The following is a 16,800-nucleotide window of genomic DNA, read 5'->3' as shown; positions in this document are numbered from 1 at the left end:
ATCAATTCTCCAGTCGCATTCTCCAAGGGTCCCACGCTCACTTTAGCTACTCTGTTTTTATATACCCGTAGAAACCCTTACTGTTTGTTTTTATATTTCTTGCCAGTTTACTTTCATAATCGATTTTCTCCCTCTTTATTAGCTTTTTAGTCATCCGCTGCTGGTTCCTAAAAAAAAAATTCCCAATCCTGTGGCCTAACACTATTTATCGCCGCTTTGTATACCTTAGTTTATGATTGGATACTCTCCTTGACCGCCTTTGTTAACCATGGGTGGTACATCCTTCTCATCGAGTCCTTCTTTTTGACCAGGATAAATTTTTGCTGAGCGTTATGAAATATCTGGTTAAATGTCTGCCACTGCTCATCCACTGACCTTCCCCTTAATCTATTTTCCCAGCCCGCTTTAGACAACTCTTTCTTCATACCTCCGTAATTGCCCTTATTTAAGTTGAGGACACTGGTTTGAGACCCAAATTGCTCTTCCTCAAACTGAATTTGAAATTCTACCATGTTATGATCACTACCCTCTAGAGGATCCTTAACTACGATATCTCTTATCGATCCTACCTCATTACACATTGCTAGATCTAAAGTAGCCTGTCCCGGGTAGGTTCTGTAATGTATTGCTCTAAGTAACAGCCCCTGATGCACTCGACAAATTCGTCTTCCATGTTACCTCTGCCAGTCTGATTTGTCCAGACAATATGCAGATTAAAATTACCCATGACAATTGTAGTACCCTTCTTACACGCCTCTGTTATTTCCCGATTTATACTTTATCCTACGGTGAAGCAACTCTTCGGGGCCTACAGGCGACTCCCACCCGTGACTTTTTCCCCTTGCCATTCCTTATTTCCACACAAACTGATTCCACATCACGGTCTATTACATCTATATCATTACTCACCACCGCACTGATACCTTCCTTTATTAATAAAGCTACCCCACCTCCTTTTCCTTTTTGCCTATTTTTCGGAATGTCGAATACCCTTGAATATTGAGTTCCCAGTCTTGGTCACCCTGCAACCATGTCTCTGTAATAGCTATCAATTCATTCATTTCTATTTGTGCCGTTAACTCATCCATCTTGTTAAAAATGATGCATGCATTCGGATAAAGAGCCTTAAGCTTTGACTTTTTAACCATCTTACGAGGAAAGGCTGAGGGACTTGGGGTTGTTTTCGTTAGAGAGAAGGAGGAGGAGAGGTGACTTAATAGAGACATACAAGATAATCAGAGGGTTAGATAGGGTGGATAGTGAGAGTCTTTTTCCTCGGATGAGGATGGCAAACACGAGGGGACATAGCTTTAAGTTGAGGGGTGAAAGATATAGGACAGATGTCAGAGGTAGTTTCTTTACGCAGAGAGTAGTAGGGGCGTGGAACGCCCTGCCTGCAACAGTAGTAGACTCGCCAACTTTAAGGGCATTTAAGTGGTCATTGGATAGACATATGGATGTAAATGGAATAGTGTAGGTCAGATGATCGGCGCAACATCGAGGGCCGAAGGGCCTGTACTGCGCTGTAATATTCTAATTCTAATTCTAATTACTCATTCTGGTTCCAAATTCTGCTGCACTCTACTGCTTATATTTTCTGCTCCTTCCTGTCACGCTTTGATTGCCATTCACCTCTTCATTACCCTGCACCTCTGCTCTCTCGTTTCTTTTTGATTTTTAAAACTTCCCTTCAGTTGAACCCTCCCCCCACCAGTTAGTTTATAGTCCTATCTACAACCCTAATTATACAATGCGCCAGGACACTGGTCCCAGCATGGTTCAAACGAAGCCTGTCCCAATGGAACAGCACTGTCCTTCCCCAGTACTGGTGCCAGTGCCCCAATGATCGGAACCCATTTCTCCCACACCAATCTTTGAGCCACGCGTTTACCTCTCTAATCTTATTTACCTTGCACCAATTTGCACATGGCTCAGGTAGTAATCCGGAGATTACTACCTTTGAGGTTCTGCTTTTTTAATTTAGCCCCGAGCTGCTCATACTCCCTCAGCAGAACCTCTTTCCTAGTCCTACCTATGTTGTTGGTACCTACGTGCACCACGACAACTGGATCCTTCCACTCCCACTGTAGGTTCCTTTCCAGTCCAGAAGCGATGTCCTTAACCTTGGCATCAGTTAGGCAACAAAGAACAGTACAGCACAGGAACAGGCCATTCGGCCCTCCAAGCCTGCGCTGAACTTGATGCCTGCCGAAACTAACACCTTCTGTACTTCCGGGGCCTATATCCCTCTATTCCCTTCCTATTCATATATTTGTCAAGATGTCTCTTAAACGTCGCTATCGTATCTGCTTCCACCACCTCCCCTGGCAGCAAGTTCCAGGCATTCACCACCCTCTGTGTAAAAAAAAAACTTGCCTCGCACATCCCCTCTAAACTTTGCCCCTCACACCTTAAACCTATGTCCCCTAGTAACTGACTCTTCCACCCTGGGAAAAAGCTTTTGACTATCCACTCTGTCCATGCCGCTCATAACTTTGTAAACCTCTATCATGTCGCCCCTCCACCTCCGTCATTCCATTGAAAACAATCCGAGTTTTTCCAACCTCTCTTCATAGTTAATGCCCTCCAGACCAGGCAACATGCTGGTAAGCCTCCTCTGTACCCTCTCCAAAGCCTCCATGTCCTTCTGGTAGTGTGGCGACCAGAATTGCACGCAATATTCTAAGTGTGGCCTAACTAAGGTTCTGTACAGCTGCAACATGACTTGCCAATTTTTATACTCTATGCCCCGACCAATGAAGGCAAGCATGCCGAATGCCTTCTTGACTACCTTATCCACCTGCGTTGCCACTTTCAGTGACCTGTGGACCTGGACGCCCAGATCTCTCTGCCTGTCAATACTCCTAAGGGTTCTGCCATTTACTGTATACCTCCCACCTGCATTATACCTTCCAAAATGCATTACCTCACATTTGTCCGGATTAAACTCCATCTGCCATTTCTCCGCCCAAGTCTCCAACCGATCTATATCCTGCTGTATCCTCTGACAATCCTCATCATTATCCGCAACTCCACCAACCTTTGTGTCGTCCGCAAACTTACTAATCAGACCAGCTACATTTTCCTCCAAATCATTTATATATACTACAAACAGCAAAGGTCCCAGCACTGATCCCTGTGGAACACCACCAGTCACATCCTTCCATTCAGGAAAAACACCTATCCACTGCTACCCTCTGTCTTCTGTGACCGAGCCAGTTCTGTATCCATCTTGCCAGCTCACCTCTGATCCCGTGTGACTTCACCTTTTGCATCAGTCTGCCATGCGGGACCTTGTCAGAGGCTTTACTAAAGTCCATATAGACAACATCCACCGCCCTTCCCTCATCAATCATCTTCGTCACTTCCTCAAAAAACTCAATCAAATTAGTAAGACACAACCTCCCCTTCACAAAACCATGCTGTCTCTCGCTAATAAGTTCGTTTGTTTCCAAATGGGAGTAAATCCTGTCCTGAAGAATCCTCTCTAATAGTTTCCCTACCACTGACGTAAGGCTCACCGGCCTATAATTTCCTGGATTATCCTTGCCACCCTTCTTAAACAAAGGAACAACATTGGCTATTCCCCAGTCCTCTGGGACCTTACCTGTAGCCAATGAGGATGCAAAGATTTCTGTCAAGGCCCCAGCAATTTCTTCCCTTGCTTCCCTCAGTATTCTAGGGTAGATCCCATCAGGCCCTGGGGACTTATCTACCTTAATGCTTTGCAAGACACCCAACACCACCTCCTTTTTGATAATGAGATGACTGAGACTATCTGCACTCCCTTCCCTAGGCTCATCATCCACCAAGTCCTTTTCCTTGGTGAATACTGATGCAAAGTACTCATTTAGCACCTCGCCCATTTCCTCTGGCTCCACGCATAGATTCCCATCTCTGTCCTTGAGTGGGCCAACCCTTTCCCTGGTTACCCTCTTGCTCTTTATATATGTATAAAAAACCTTGGGATTTTCCTTAATCCTGTTTGCCAATGACTTTTCATGACCGCTTTTAGCCCTCCTAATTTCTTGCTTATGTTCCTTCCAATTGTCTTTATATTCCTCAAGTGCTTCATCTGTTCCTAGCCTTCCAGCCCTTACAAATGCTTCCTTTTTCTTTTTGACTAGGCTCACAATATCCCGCGTTATCCAAGGTTCCAGAAACTTGCCAAACTTGTCTTTCTTCCTCACAGGAACATGCTGGTCCTGGATTCTAATCAGCTGACGTTTAAAAGACTCCCACATGTCAGATGTTGATTTACCCTCAAACAGCCGCCCCCAATCTAAATTCTTCAGTTCCTGCCTAATATTGTTATAATTAGCCTTCCCCCAATTTAGCACCTTCATTCCGAGGACTACTCATCCTTATCCACAAGTACCTTAAAACTTGTGCAATTATGGTCACTGCTCCCGAAATGCTCCCCCACTGAATCTTCGACCACCTGGCCGGGCTCATTCCCCAATACCAGGTCCAGAATGGCCCCATCCCTAGTTGGACTGTCTACATATTGTTTCAAGAAGCCCTCCCGGATGCTCCTCACAAATTCTGCCCCATCCAAGCCCCTAGCACTAAGTGAGTCCCAGTCAATATTGGGGAAGTTAAAATCACCCACCACTACAACCCTGTTACTTTTACATCTTTCCAAAATCTGTCTACATATCTGCTCCTCTACCTCCCGCTAGCTGTTGGGAGGCCTGTAGTAAACCCCCAACATAGTGACTGCACCCTTCCTATTCCTGAGCTCCACCCATATTGCCTCGCTGCATGACCCCTCTGAGGTGTCCTCCCGCAGTACAGCTGTGATATTCTCCTTAACCAGTATTGTGATTCCCCCACCCCTTTTACATCCCCCTCTATCCCGCCTGAAGCTTCTAAAGCCTGGAACATTTAGCTGCCAATCCTGCCCTTCCCTCAACCAAGTCTCTGTAATAGCAACATCATAGTTCCAAGTACTAATCCAAGCTCTAAGTTCATCTGCCTTACCTGTTATACTTCTCGCATTGGAACAAATGCACTTCAGACCACCAGTCCCACTGTGCTCAGCAACATCTCCCTGCCTGCTGTTCCTCTTAGTCCTACTGGCCTTATTTACTTTGTCCTCCTCATTAACTTCACCAGCTGTCCTACTGCTCTGGTTCCCACCCCCCTGTCACACTAGTTTAAACCCTCCCGAGTGACGCTAGCAAACCTTGCAGCCAGGATATTAGTGCCCTTCCAGTTTAGATGCAACCTGTCCTTCTTGTACAGGTCCCATCTGTCCCTGAAGAGAGCCCAATGGTCCAGATATCTGAAACCCTCCCTTCTACACCAGCTGCTCAGCCACGTGTTTAGCTGCACTATCTTCCTATTTCTAGCCTCACTGGCACGTGGCACAGGGAGTAATCCAGAGATTACAAGCCTCGAGGTCCTGTTTTTTAACTTACTACCTAACTCCCTAAACTGCCCCTGCAGGACCTCATCACTCTTCCTGCCTATGTCATTGGTACCGATGTGTACCACAATCTCTGGCTGTTCACCCTCCCCCTTCAGAATGCCCTCTGTCCGTTCAGAGACATCCTTGACCCTGGCGCCAGGGAGGCAACATACCTTCCTGGAGTCTCTTTCACGTCCTCAGAAGCGCCTATCTGTGCCCCTGACTACAGAGTCCCCTATAACTATTGCTCTTCTGCGCTTTGTCCCTCCCTGCTGAACAACAGTGCCAACTGTGGTGCCACTGCTTTGGCTACTGCTGTTTTCCCCTGATAGGCCATCCCCCCCCAACAGTATCCAAAACAGTATACTTGTTGAGGGGGATAGCCACTGGGGATTCCTGCACTGACTGCCTGCCCCTTCTAGCGGTCACCCATCTATCTGCCTGCACTTTGGGTGTAACCACTTCTCTAAAACTCCTGTCTATGACGCTTTCTGCCACCTGCATGCTCCTAAGTGCATCCAGTTGCCGCTCCAACCGATCCATGCGGTCTGTGAGGAGCTGCAACTGGGTACACTTCCTGCAGATATAGTCGCCCGGAACGCTGGAAGCGTCACGGACTTCCCACATCTCTCAGGTGAAGCACTTCACCCCTCTAACTGACATTTCTATCACTAATTAGTTAATTGATATAAAATAAATAAATACCTATTAAATACTGACTAAATTATGAGACACTTCACTATGTGGTCCCTAGTGCTAGATTTCTACAATAAATATTAAATGCTGTCTAAATACAGTAATCTCCTCCCTCTGGTTTAGTTACTCTACTTATTAATTAGTTAATTAGTGTTTTAATCAATTTTTATCAGTTTTATTTTCAAATTCGGTATATTCTTCGGGACTCCCTGTCTTTGCTGCAGAGAACATTTTCTATTCCCCTAACTATGCTATCCTCTATTACTACTACATTTCTCTTTTCTCCCCCCACTTGAATGGCAGTCTGAACCACAGTGCTGTGGTCAGTTCGCTCGTCCTCCCTGCAGTCTGTGCCGTCGTCCACACCGGGAGCAAGAACCTCGTACCTATTGGATAAGGGCCCTGGCTGAGGCTCCTCCAAAGCTATTCTGGATCCCCATACCTGCCTCACTTGCCGTCACACCCTCCTGTCCCTGACCACAGTCCAAATTTGATGTAATTAATCCTAAAATCCATGTCTCCTAAAACACAGTGTCCAGGTAACTCCTCCCACCCTGATGTCTTGCAGTGGCTGCAGCTCGGACTTCAGCTCATCAACTCTGAACCGAAGGTCCTCGAGCAGCCAACACTTGCTGCTGATGTGGCCGCTGTGGATTGCACCGGCGTCCACCAGCTCCTACATACTACAGCTGCAACACATCACTTGTCCAGCCATCTGTATTCTATTTAATTAATTAATTAAAATATTTGGGTGTTTGAAGCTATTTTTGAATTAAATTAAAAGTACCAGTTTAAACAATCAATTGTAATTAATATTTCTAGTCCTGCTCTCTGTTTATACTCTTGTTATAACACTTACTGTTACACTACCACGATTGAAAAAACTTTAATTACCCAGCTCCTAATTTGAACCAATACCCTCCCCGCTGGTCCCTATGTCTCTTTTCTCTTTTGGGCCTCCTTATCTCGAGAGACAATGGATACGCGCCTGGAGGTGGTCAGTGGTTTGTGAAGCAGCGCCTGGAGTGGCTATAAAGGCCAATTCTGGAGTGACAGGCTCTTCCACAGGTGCTGCAGAGAAATTTGTTTGTTGGGGCTGTTGCACAGTTGGCTCTCCCCTTGCGCCTCTGTCTTTTTTCCTGCCAACTACTAAGTCTCTTCGACTCGCCACAATTTAGCCCTGTCTTTATGGCTGCCCGCCAGCTCTGGCGAATGCTGGCAACTGACTCCCACGACTTGTGATCAATGTCACACGATTTCATGTCGCGTTTGCAGACGTCTTTATAACGGAGACATGGACGGCCGGTGGGTCTGATACCAGTGGCGAGCTCGCTGTACAATGTGTCTTTGGGGATCCTGCCATCTTCCATGCGGCTCACATGGCCAAGCCATCTCAAGCGCCGCTGACTCAGTAGTGTGTATAAGCTGGGGATGTTGGCCGCTTCAAGGACTTCTGTGTTGGAGATATAGTCCTGCCACCTGATGCCAAGTATTCTCCGAAGGCAGCGAAGATGGAATGAATTGAGACGTCGCTCTTGGCTGGCATACGTTGTCCAGGCCTCGCTGCCGTAGAGCAAGGTACTGAGGACACAGGCCTGATACACTCGGACTTTTGTGTTCCGTGTCAGTGCGCCATTTTCCCACACTCTCTTGGCCAGTCTGAACATAGCAGTGGAAGCCTTACCCATGCGCTTGTTGATTTCTGCATCTAGAGACAGGTTACTGGTGATAGTTGAGCCTAGGTAGGTGAACTCTTGAACTACTTCCAGAGCGTGGTCGCCAATATTGATGGATGGAGCATTTCTGACATCCTGCCCCATGATGTTCGTTTTCTTGAGGCTGATGGTTAGGCCAAATTCATTGCAGGCAGACGCAAACCTGTCGATGAGACTCTGCAGGCATTCTTCAGTGTGAGATGTTAAAGCAGCATCGTCAGCAAAGAGGAGTTCTCTGATGAGGACTTTCCGTACTTTGGACTTCGCTCTTAGACGGGCAAGGTTGAACAACCTGCCCCCTGATCTTGTGTGGAGGAAAATTTCTTCTTCAGAGGATTTGAACGCATGTGAAAGCAGCAGGGAGAAGAAAATCCCAAAAAGTGTGGGTGCGAGAACACAGCCCTGTTTCACACCACTCAGGATAGGAAAGGGCTCTGATGAGGAGCCACCATGTTGAATTGTGCCTTTCATATTGTCATGGAATGAGGTGATGATACTTAGTAGCTTTGGTGGACATCCGATCTTTTCTAGTAGTCTGAAGAGACCACGTCTGCTGACGAGGTCAAAGGCTTTGGTGAGATCAATGAAAGCAATGTAGAGGGGCATCTGTTGTTCACGGCATTTCTCCTGTATCTGACGAAGGGAGAACAGCATGTCAATAGTCGATCTCTCTGCACGAAAGCCACACTGTGCCTCAGGGTAGACGCGCTCGGCCAGCTTCTGGAGCCTGTTCAGAGCGACTCGAGCAAAGACTTTCCCCACTATGCTGAGCAGGGAGATTCCACGGTAGTTGTTGCAGTCACCGCGGTCACCTTTGTTTTTATAGAGGGTGATGATGTTGGCATCGCGCATGTCCTGGGGTACTGCTCCCTCGTCCCAGCACAGGCATAGCAGTTCATGTAGTGCTGAGAGTATAGCAGGCTTGGCACTCTTGATTATTTCAGGGGTAATGCTGTCCTTCCCAGGGGCTTTTCCGCTGGCTAGGGAATCAATGGCATCACTGAGTTCCGATTTGGTTGGCTGTATGTCCAGCTCATCCATGACTGGTAGAGGCTGGGCTGCATTGAGGGCAGTCTCAGTGACAGCATTCTCCCTGGAGTACAGTTCTAGGTAGTGCTCAACCCAGCGGTCCATCTGTTTGCGTTGGTCAGTGATTATGTCCCCCGATTTAGATTTGAGGGGGGTGATCTTCTTGATGGTTGGCCCAAGAGCTCTCTTCATGCCATCATACATTCCTCTGATGTTTCCGGTGTCTGAGGCCAGCTGAATATGACTGCATAGGTGTTGCCAGTAGTCGTTTGCGCAACGCCTAGCTGTTCTTTGTGCAGTACTTCTGGCTGCTTTAAGTGCTGCGGATGTTAAATCGCTGGGGGCTTTCTTGTAGTTCAAAAGTGCAATGCGCTTAGCGGCTATGACAGGTTCCAGCTCTTCATTATGAGATTGAAACCAGTCTGCATTTCTCTTCGCACTTTTGCCGTAGGTGGTCAAAGCTGACTCATAGATGGCGTCTCTGATGTGGGCCCACTTGGTCTCAGCATCCCCTGTGGGAGTGTTTTGAAGGGCTGTTACAAGTGAATTTAGAAATTTTTGTAACAGCTGTGGGTGAGAAATTCTGCTCGTGTTGATGCGCGGGTGGCCCTTCTGCTTGGAATGATGCAACTTCTTTGGTCTGAGTCTAACCTTGCTGCACACCAGGGAGTGGTCGGTGTCGCAGTCCGCACTGTGGAAGCTGCGTGTGATTTGAACACTGTTTAAGGCGGCTCGCCTTGTGACAATGAGGTCTAGCTGGTGCCAACGACGTGATCTTGGGTGCCTCCATGAAACCCGGTGACAGGGTTTAGTGTGAAAGAACGAGTTGGTGATGCAGAGGTTATGATAGGTACACAACTCAAGCAGTCTCTGCCCGTTCTCATTCATCCTTCCAACGCCATAGCGCCCAAGGCAGGAGGGCCATGAGTCATGGTCGGCCCCAACCCTGGCATTAAAGTCCCCCAGCAGGAATAGGTGTTCGGTGTTGGGGATGCTGCTAATGATGTTATGGAGTTGTTCATAGAACTGGTCTTTAGCTTCAGGTGCGGAACAGAGTGTTGGAGCATAGATGCTGAGTAGGTGTACTGGACCTATGTGGTAAATTATAAAATCCACCTTAATTTTTAGTTTTTATACGACTGAATCAATCAAGTCTTATTTTATATTTGATTAGCTTAGATTAATTTAATAGCTTACCCCGGCCTGCTTTCTGTTTCCAAGCGTTCTGTTGATTGTGATGTCAATTTTCAATTTTTGATTTGCCTCCGAACCTCCTGCTGCTCTCCCATTCCTTCTCTCTGAATCTCTGAGATTCTGGCTCTCTCCCCCCCCCCCGTCCTGTCCCCTGTCTCCCCCCACCGTCCCGTCCCCTGTCTCCCCCCACCGTCCCCTTAGACCAAGCTTTTGGTCATCTGTCCTGATAGCTGCTTGTGTGCTGAGTATTAAATTTTGCTCATGCTTCCATGAAACTGAGACATTTGCTACACTAAAGACGCTATATGAATGCAAGTTGTTGCTGATGTAGATAACCTGAGTTGGTTTTTAAAGACTTTGCTACTTGAGCACTCTGTATCAGTACCAAGATAATTCGCCACTGAGATCACTAAGGAGGGGGAGTCAATCTCCACACCTTACTTATTCATCGGTCATTGTATAAAGCCAAATCGGAACATATTTGTTGTTCTAACTGCTGTTAGAATAGTGGTAAATAAAACAATACAAGAGAGGTACTAAACTTATGTTTTAAGGATAGATTTGTGTTGGTGAGAATTTGGGTGCATAATATTCTTGTCCATAAATGAAATATATTCTGTATTCACAGTAAAATATTTTTGGCGTATGATCAGTCTTGTACTTGTATATTTTCCCGACAGCTCAAGTCACTCCAGAAGAAATCACTCCCCTTGTACCCCCACAATCCGGAGACAAAGGACAAGATGATCTTACAAGCTACTTTCTTGATGCACTGCTAAAATATATGGTAATCCAGGTAGACACTTTATTGTACTAACCTGACTGAACCCTGTTATTAGGCCTAAAGTCTAATTATTCAACCACTAAACTAATTGTATTTTTATCAAAATTGCATAAAATGTTAATTTTTTTTTTGGTTTCCTTTATAGGCAATAGGCAAATTGAACTCAAACCTCTTCCTTTGTTGGTCTTAATTTCACTTTATGGCATGCACACTGTATTTCTTTTTCAGTCCATTAACCCAGTGGTACCCAAACTGTTTTGTGCTGAGCTGTTTTCAGAAATTAGTGTCCCTTTTGTCGTCTTTTCTTTCCCCCCCACCCCCCGCAAAACTCCCAACCATTTTAGGAAACAGTATTTATGTAGTGTAGATATATATAGCTGGTAACCCAGAATACTTCAATTTTATCATTTTTAGCTGTTTAAATGTGCTCCGTACACTTTTGTGTTTTTAATATGAAGTTCAATCATACTAAAACTCACTGGTCAAGGATTTCCTCGTATCTGCTTAAGCTTCCACCTTGCTAGAAGTGTGGTAGAAACCATTTACATGTGTAAATGGGGGTTTCCGCCACACTTTCAATGAAGTAACATCTGTGAACTGTGAGCATATACGAGGAATCTCCTGGTCACTGTTATAATAGCATAAGCCACTTCACCAAAAGGAAAACTGGACCACTTCTCTCCCCAGGTTGGTGATGGAAGCTGGGAGCAGGATGAATAATCCTCTATAGTCATAACCAGAATGGGTCTGTGAGCAGGTTGTTTCAGAGTGGAACTGGGAGTATTGAATTGTTGGGTTGATTTTGGAGGTGGTAAAATACAAGCTTAATTTTTTTTCGGAAACATCAACATTTGAGTACAGATGCTATTATTGAAGTTTTAAGATGAGGCCAAGCAAGCAGCAATATGAAATCCAGGTGCAGCTAAACACAGTTTCCAGCAAGGTACAGAGCACTGCGCAACAAAGTGAGTTTTGAGCCATAGATGAGCATTTAAAGGAGGTCTATTTATTGATTTTCTCTAAACATTGCAATCAGGGATCATAAGGCCTTTTGATACAGAGACAAAAGAAAGTGGCTCTCCGTAAAGCTGCAGAAGATGGGGCAAAGAATCTTTAACAGATTTTTGAAGCAGAGTTGGGAGTGGGGACAATGATTTGCTGCTATATTTTTGTTTCTCCTTACTAGCAGGGACCCAGGGCTCATGAGCACTTCTAAAAAGAAATTTATGCTGATCGGGTAGATCTGAATGAAACCTGAAAGATGCATTTGAATTGAGTATTGAAAACACCTGTTAACTGGAATTGTTTGCATGGGATGCCTGAGTTGTGCAGTCTTAGAGTTGAGATGAGGACTACAGTGCTACCAATGGAGAAAATACATATTGCATGCTTTACCTGTTTGTGAATTGCAGCTAGTGTTCTTCCTTGTGCTTCCTGCCCAACACCCTGATAACCTCATTGCTCCCAAGAACCTCTACATTAAGTAAATGTAAAAATATCTCAATTTCTGTGTTTTTTTATTCGTTCATGGGATGTGGGCGTCGCTAGCTAGGCCAGCATGTATTGCCCATTCTTAGTTGTCCTTGAGAAGGTGGTGGTGAGCTGCCTTCTTGAATTGCTGCAGTCCTTTGGGTGTAAATATACCAAAAGTGCTATTAAAAGGGGAGTTCCAGGAATTTGACCAGCAACAGTGAAGGAATAGCGATTATAGTTCCAAGTCAGGATGGTGTGTGGCTTGGAGGGAAACTTACAGGTGGTGGTGTTCCCATGCATTTGCTGTCCTTGTCCTTCTAGGTGGTAGAAGTCGCGGGTTTTGGAAGGTGCTGTCGAAGGAGCGTTGGTGAGTTGCCTCAGTGTATCGTGTAGATGGTACACGCTGCTGCCACTGTGCGTCGGTGGTGAAGAGAGTGAATGTTGAAGGTGGTGGATGGGGCGCTGAGCAAGCTAATATGGGTTTGTTTACATGTGCTTTCTGATGGTAGAGGGATGGTTTTGGGTGGACAGAGAGATTCCGTGCAGTGCACTGCTAATGCACGCCTAGTCTGTTGACAAAATTGTGGTATTTGGGAGTTCCACATCCCTGAAAGATTTTTTTTTTGCACAATTTTTGGTCCTCTTGGGAAAAGTGCCGTCCTTTCATCCTTGAAACATTGCTGAAGTCTGCTTCTTAATACGCAGACTTAGAGTTTAAAGATGCTGGACAAGCTACCCATATTTTGTTTTTGAACTAGTGGTCATAAATTGGTGCATTTCTAGGCCTACATTGTTCAGTCTGTAGTAATGCCAGAATGCTATAGGTCAACTGGCTTGCACTGTAGAATCCAGCAAATAGACAGGAACTTTGCATGTGCAGTTGCGTTCATTGCAATAGTGTAAAAAGGTTAAGAGAAAGGCTACAGCCTGGGGTTTTCCCCTTGGGCACAATCAATGATCTGAGCGCAAGTTGCGCCCAAAATGGTACTAGTTTTGAGAAGTGATTTTCCTCAAGTTTCTGCTGAAACATAAAATCTGAACCACTGCAATTGGGAAGAGTTTTAGAATGTAATTTTTTTTAAATTTTTCTTTAAAAAATATTCTTTGATATAGTTAAGTGGTAACTTGGCGCAGTTTGATTATTACAGCTGAGAATGTTTATCATAGAAAATAAGTATTTTTAATTGTCTAGTCCACCACCCATAAGTAACCAAATTTAAATAACAAATTAACTTTTTAAAAATTATGCAGAACTATTTGGTAGTTATATTCGTGTACAGTTGTCAGTTTCTTAAATTTAAATTCTATTCTAAAGCTTTTAAAGCATGCCTATTAATGTCCTTGTGCAAAAAAACCTTAATTTTAAGAACCACCTTAAAAGCCTGCAAATAGATGCAGTTATTAGTTGAAACTTGAAATGGTGATTCAGTCTGGGAATGTTGACCAGTTTTGTGGGCGGGGCCAGCTTCTAGCACAGTGATTAATCTAGAGCAAAAAATTGCAGAAACTCGATTTGCGCTGAAAGTAATTTGTGCTTAAAATTTTGCAATCTTTTATGTTGGTGTGGCTGAGTTGGGGCGAATTATACTGAAAAAACAGTACAACCTAGTGCTAACTCAGGCTATTATCTTTACTAAAGTGTGTAGCATGCTACCTCATCTCCGATGGAATGTCTAGACAAATTAGGTATATGTTTATTATGGAAAACCACATATGCTTCAGAGTACTGGTTGGAGCCTTCAGTTTTGTTACAAAGCTGATGTGAGAATTTTATTTACTACTATGATCTATGTGTAGTATGTCAATAAGTGTATTAATGTGATAAATTACGCAACTTCTATACAAATTTGTTTGCAGGCAAAGGGATTAGAATGGAAAGACAAAGAAAATCAGGAGAAAGGGTTTGCATTCTTATTTGCAAATTTCAAGAAGTACTATCTGCCTCACATATTTCCCAATTTCTCAAAGGAGACCAGCTTGTTTAACCCAATACTTGGTAAAAACAATACCTTTTTTTGTCTAAGTATTGTGTGTGTAAAATCCGCCTTATGTAATGTTTAGTGTGTTAGGGATGTGATATAATTGTTTAAAAGCGCTCTGACATGTTAAATATAATCTGTTATTTGCCTTTTTATACAACTTAACTGCAGTCTTCAACAACTAATTTCTATTTTATGTGCATCATTTGTTACTCGAAGATTATGCAGGATATCAGAATATAGCGTATGACATTTAAATGTGAACATTAGCTTAGGGAATATCTGCCCAGTCTGAGATTCCACCATTATATATGGCAATACTATATGGATATAAAAGGAATTTTAAGTTTCAATTTGTTGCTTTATGGAGCTGGTGGCCAGTAAGACAATGACTGATCTATTAATTGCTTTAACTGTTGGAAATTATTTCAAGTACACAATGTTGAGTACTGTTCCCTTTAATAATGTTATGAATCTGTTTTTCTTTAAAAGTGGCTTAACGTATACCGTAGTCCTATAATAGCTTTCCTGGATCATTCAGACCTATCCTGTTTAGATTCAAAATTTCTCTATACTTTTTGCTCTAAATGTTTGTTTTTGATTTGCATATCATGCCTACTTCCAGGAAACGTTGAATCTAGCTGTGCAGGTGGAGGCCGCTCATTGTATTAGAGATGTCCAATTGTGTCCACTCCCCTGCTCTTTCTCCGTAGCCCTACAAATTTTTCCTGCAGTATTTTGACTGTTGCATGCTATTTGTTGAAATACAATACCCAATCCTAAGGAATTTACTGAAATTGACAATGCCCATGTATCCTCTAATATAAACCTGTTCTTTGGATTGTTATGAACAGTGGACTTTGTAGCATGATTATGTTTTAAAAACTGTGATTTTTAAAAGTTTAAGATGGAGTATGGAAAGTTAGGTGACCTTACATCCACTCTGCGAAAGGACAAGACAGAAATTTTGATTACCAGGACAACTGAGAACACCGATCAAAGAATTTTTTGACAAAAGAGAGACTGTAGGGGTCGCACCTGAAGAACAATGGGTTTAACCCTCCGAGACTTTTGGGTCATAAACAAGGAGTCAGTGATTCTGGAGATGCAAATGTATCAGGCAGCTGTTGACACTTGGGACCAATGGAAGGCCCAGGTGGCTCTGCTGAAAACCAAAGTTCTGGACTTTGCATATTGGGAAAGAACAATAAGCTATTAATGTTTGGTTCCAGATAAATTTAACAGATTTTCTGAAGGCAGACAGGCTGTAAGAAGGGAACCCAGCAGTTTTAGCCACAGAGCAGCCTGTAAGGAAGATAACCAGTGGTTGTAGCCTCGAGAGAAAGGGAGGACACCTGTTCTCGAAAGCCAGATACGGCGAAAGGCTGCGAAGACTTGAACCTGTTTTGAAAGTTGAAGCTAGCGGAAAAGTAGAAGACCAACAGGATTACCAGGAATTGCCTTATTAATGGGCATTCAAGTCAGAAGTGCTCGGAGAAGTGAGCAAAGAGGACATTGATTTTTGAAAAAGTCTAGGCGATCCAACCCATTGCAACTGGGAGGAATTTAGGGCTTTTAACCACAAAGGATAGCACCATCAAAATGGACTGTGTAACGTGTAAGTGTGATGTGAGGTTTTCAGGTATTTTAATATGTAAAGAAAATACCTTTGTCCTTTGGGGTATCAGCTACTTACAAAGTTCCATTTCGTTAATGGGGATTTCTTTTAATTTAGTTATAATACACATCCGGGAACTCCTCTTTGCTGACGATGCTGCATTAACATCTCACACTGAAGAGTGTCTGCAGAGTCTCATCGACAGGTTTGCGGCTGCCTGCAACGAATTTGGCCTAACCATCAGCCTCAGGAAAACAAACCTCATGGGACAGGACATCAGAAGTGCTCCATCCATCAATATCGGCGACCACGCTCTGGAAGTGGTTCAAAAGTTCACCTACCTAGGCTCAACTATCACCAGTAACCTGCCTCTCAATGCAGAAATCAACAAGCGCATGGGAAAGGCTTCCACTGCTATGTCCAGACTGGCCAAGAGAGTGTGGGAAAATGGCGCACTGACACGGAACACAAAAGTCCGAGTGTATCAAGCCTGTGTCCTCAGTACCTTGCTCTACGGCAGCGAGGCCTGGACAACGTATGTCAGCCAAGAGCGACGTCTCAATTCATTCCATCTTCGCTGCCTCCGGAGAATCCTTGGCATCAGGTGGCAGGACCACATCTCCAGCACAGAGGTCCTCGAGGCGGCCAACATCCCCAGCTTATACACACTACTGAGTCAGCGGCGCTTGAGATGGCTTGGCCATGTGAGCCGCATGGAAGATGGCAGGATCCCCAAGGACACATTGTACAGCGAGCTCGCCACTGGTATCAGACCTACCGGCCGTCCATGTCTCCGCTTTAAAGACATCTGCAAACGCGACATGAAGTCCTGTAACATTGATCACAAGTCGTAGGAGTCAGTTGCCAGTGAGAGCTGTCGGGCAGCCATAAAGGCGGGG

General features: G+C 44.4%; 1 protein-coding gene across 7 annotated transcripts in view; it reads left to right on the top strand.

Annotated features, from left to right (window-relative positions):
- ralgapa1 (Ral GTPase activating protein catalytic subunit alpha 1) overlaps window positions 1–16,800 on the top strand; it is a 382,583-nt gene that overhangs the window by 78,693 nt on the left and 287,090 nt on the right. For 6 of the 7 annotated variants that reach the window (XR_010975714.1, XM_068039282.1, XM_068039283.1 and 3 more), the window contains exons 7-8: window positions 10,728–10,843; window positions 14,162–14,300. Coding sequence is in view for 6 of the 7 variants with exons in the window: in XM_068039282.1 (XP_067895383.1) it covers window positions 10,728–10,843; window positions 14,162–14,300 (255 nt within the window). In the remaining variant the exon portion in view is untranslated. The remainder of the gene's footprint in view (window positions 1–10,727; window positions 10,844–14,161; window positions 14,301–16,800) is intronic. The other variant, XM_068039277.1, reaches the window with a different exon arrangement.

Source organism: Heterodontus francisci, chromosome 9, assembly GCF_036365525.1.
Source record: "Heterodontus francisci isolate sHetFra1 chromosome 9, sHetFra1.hap1, whole genome shotgun sequence".
In the NCBI taxonomy this organism is placed as follows: Eukaryota; Metazoa; Chordata; class Chondrichthyes; order Heterodontiformes; family Heterodontidae; genus Heterodontus; species Heterodontus francisci.
Note: the sequence above shows the minus strand (reverse complement) of the source record. Positions and strands in the feature narration are given on the sequence as shown.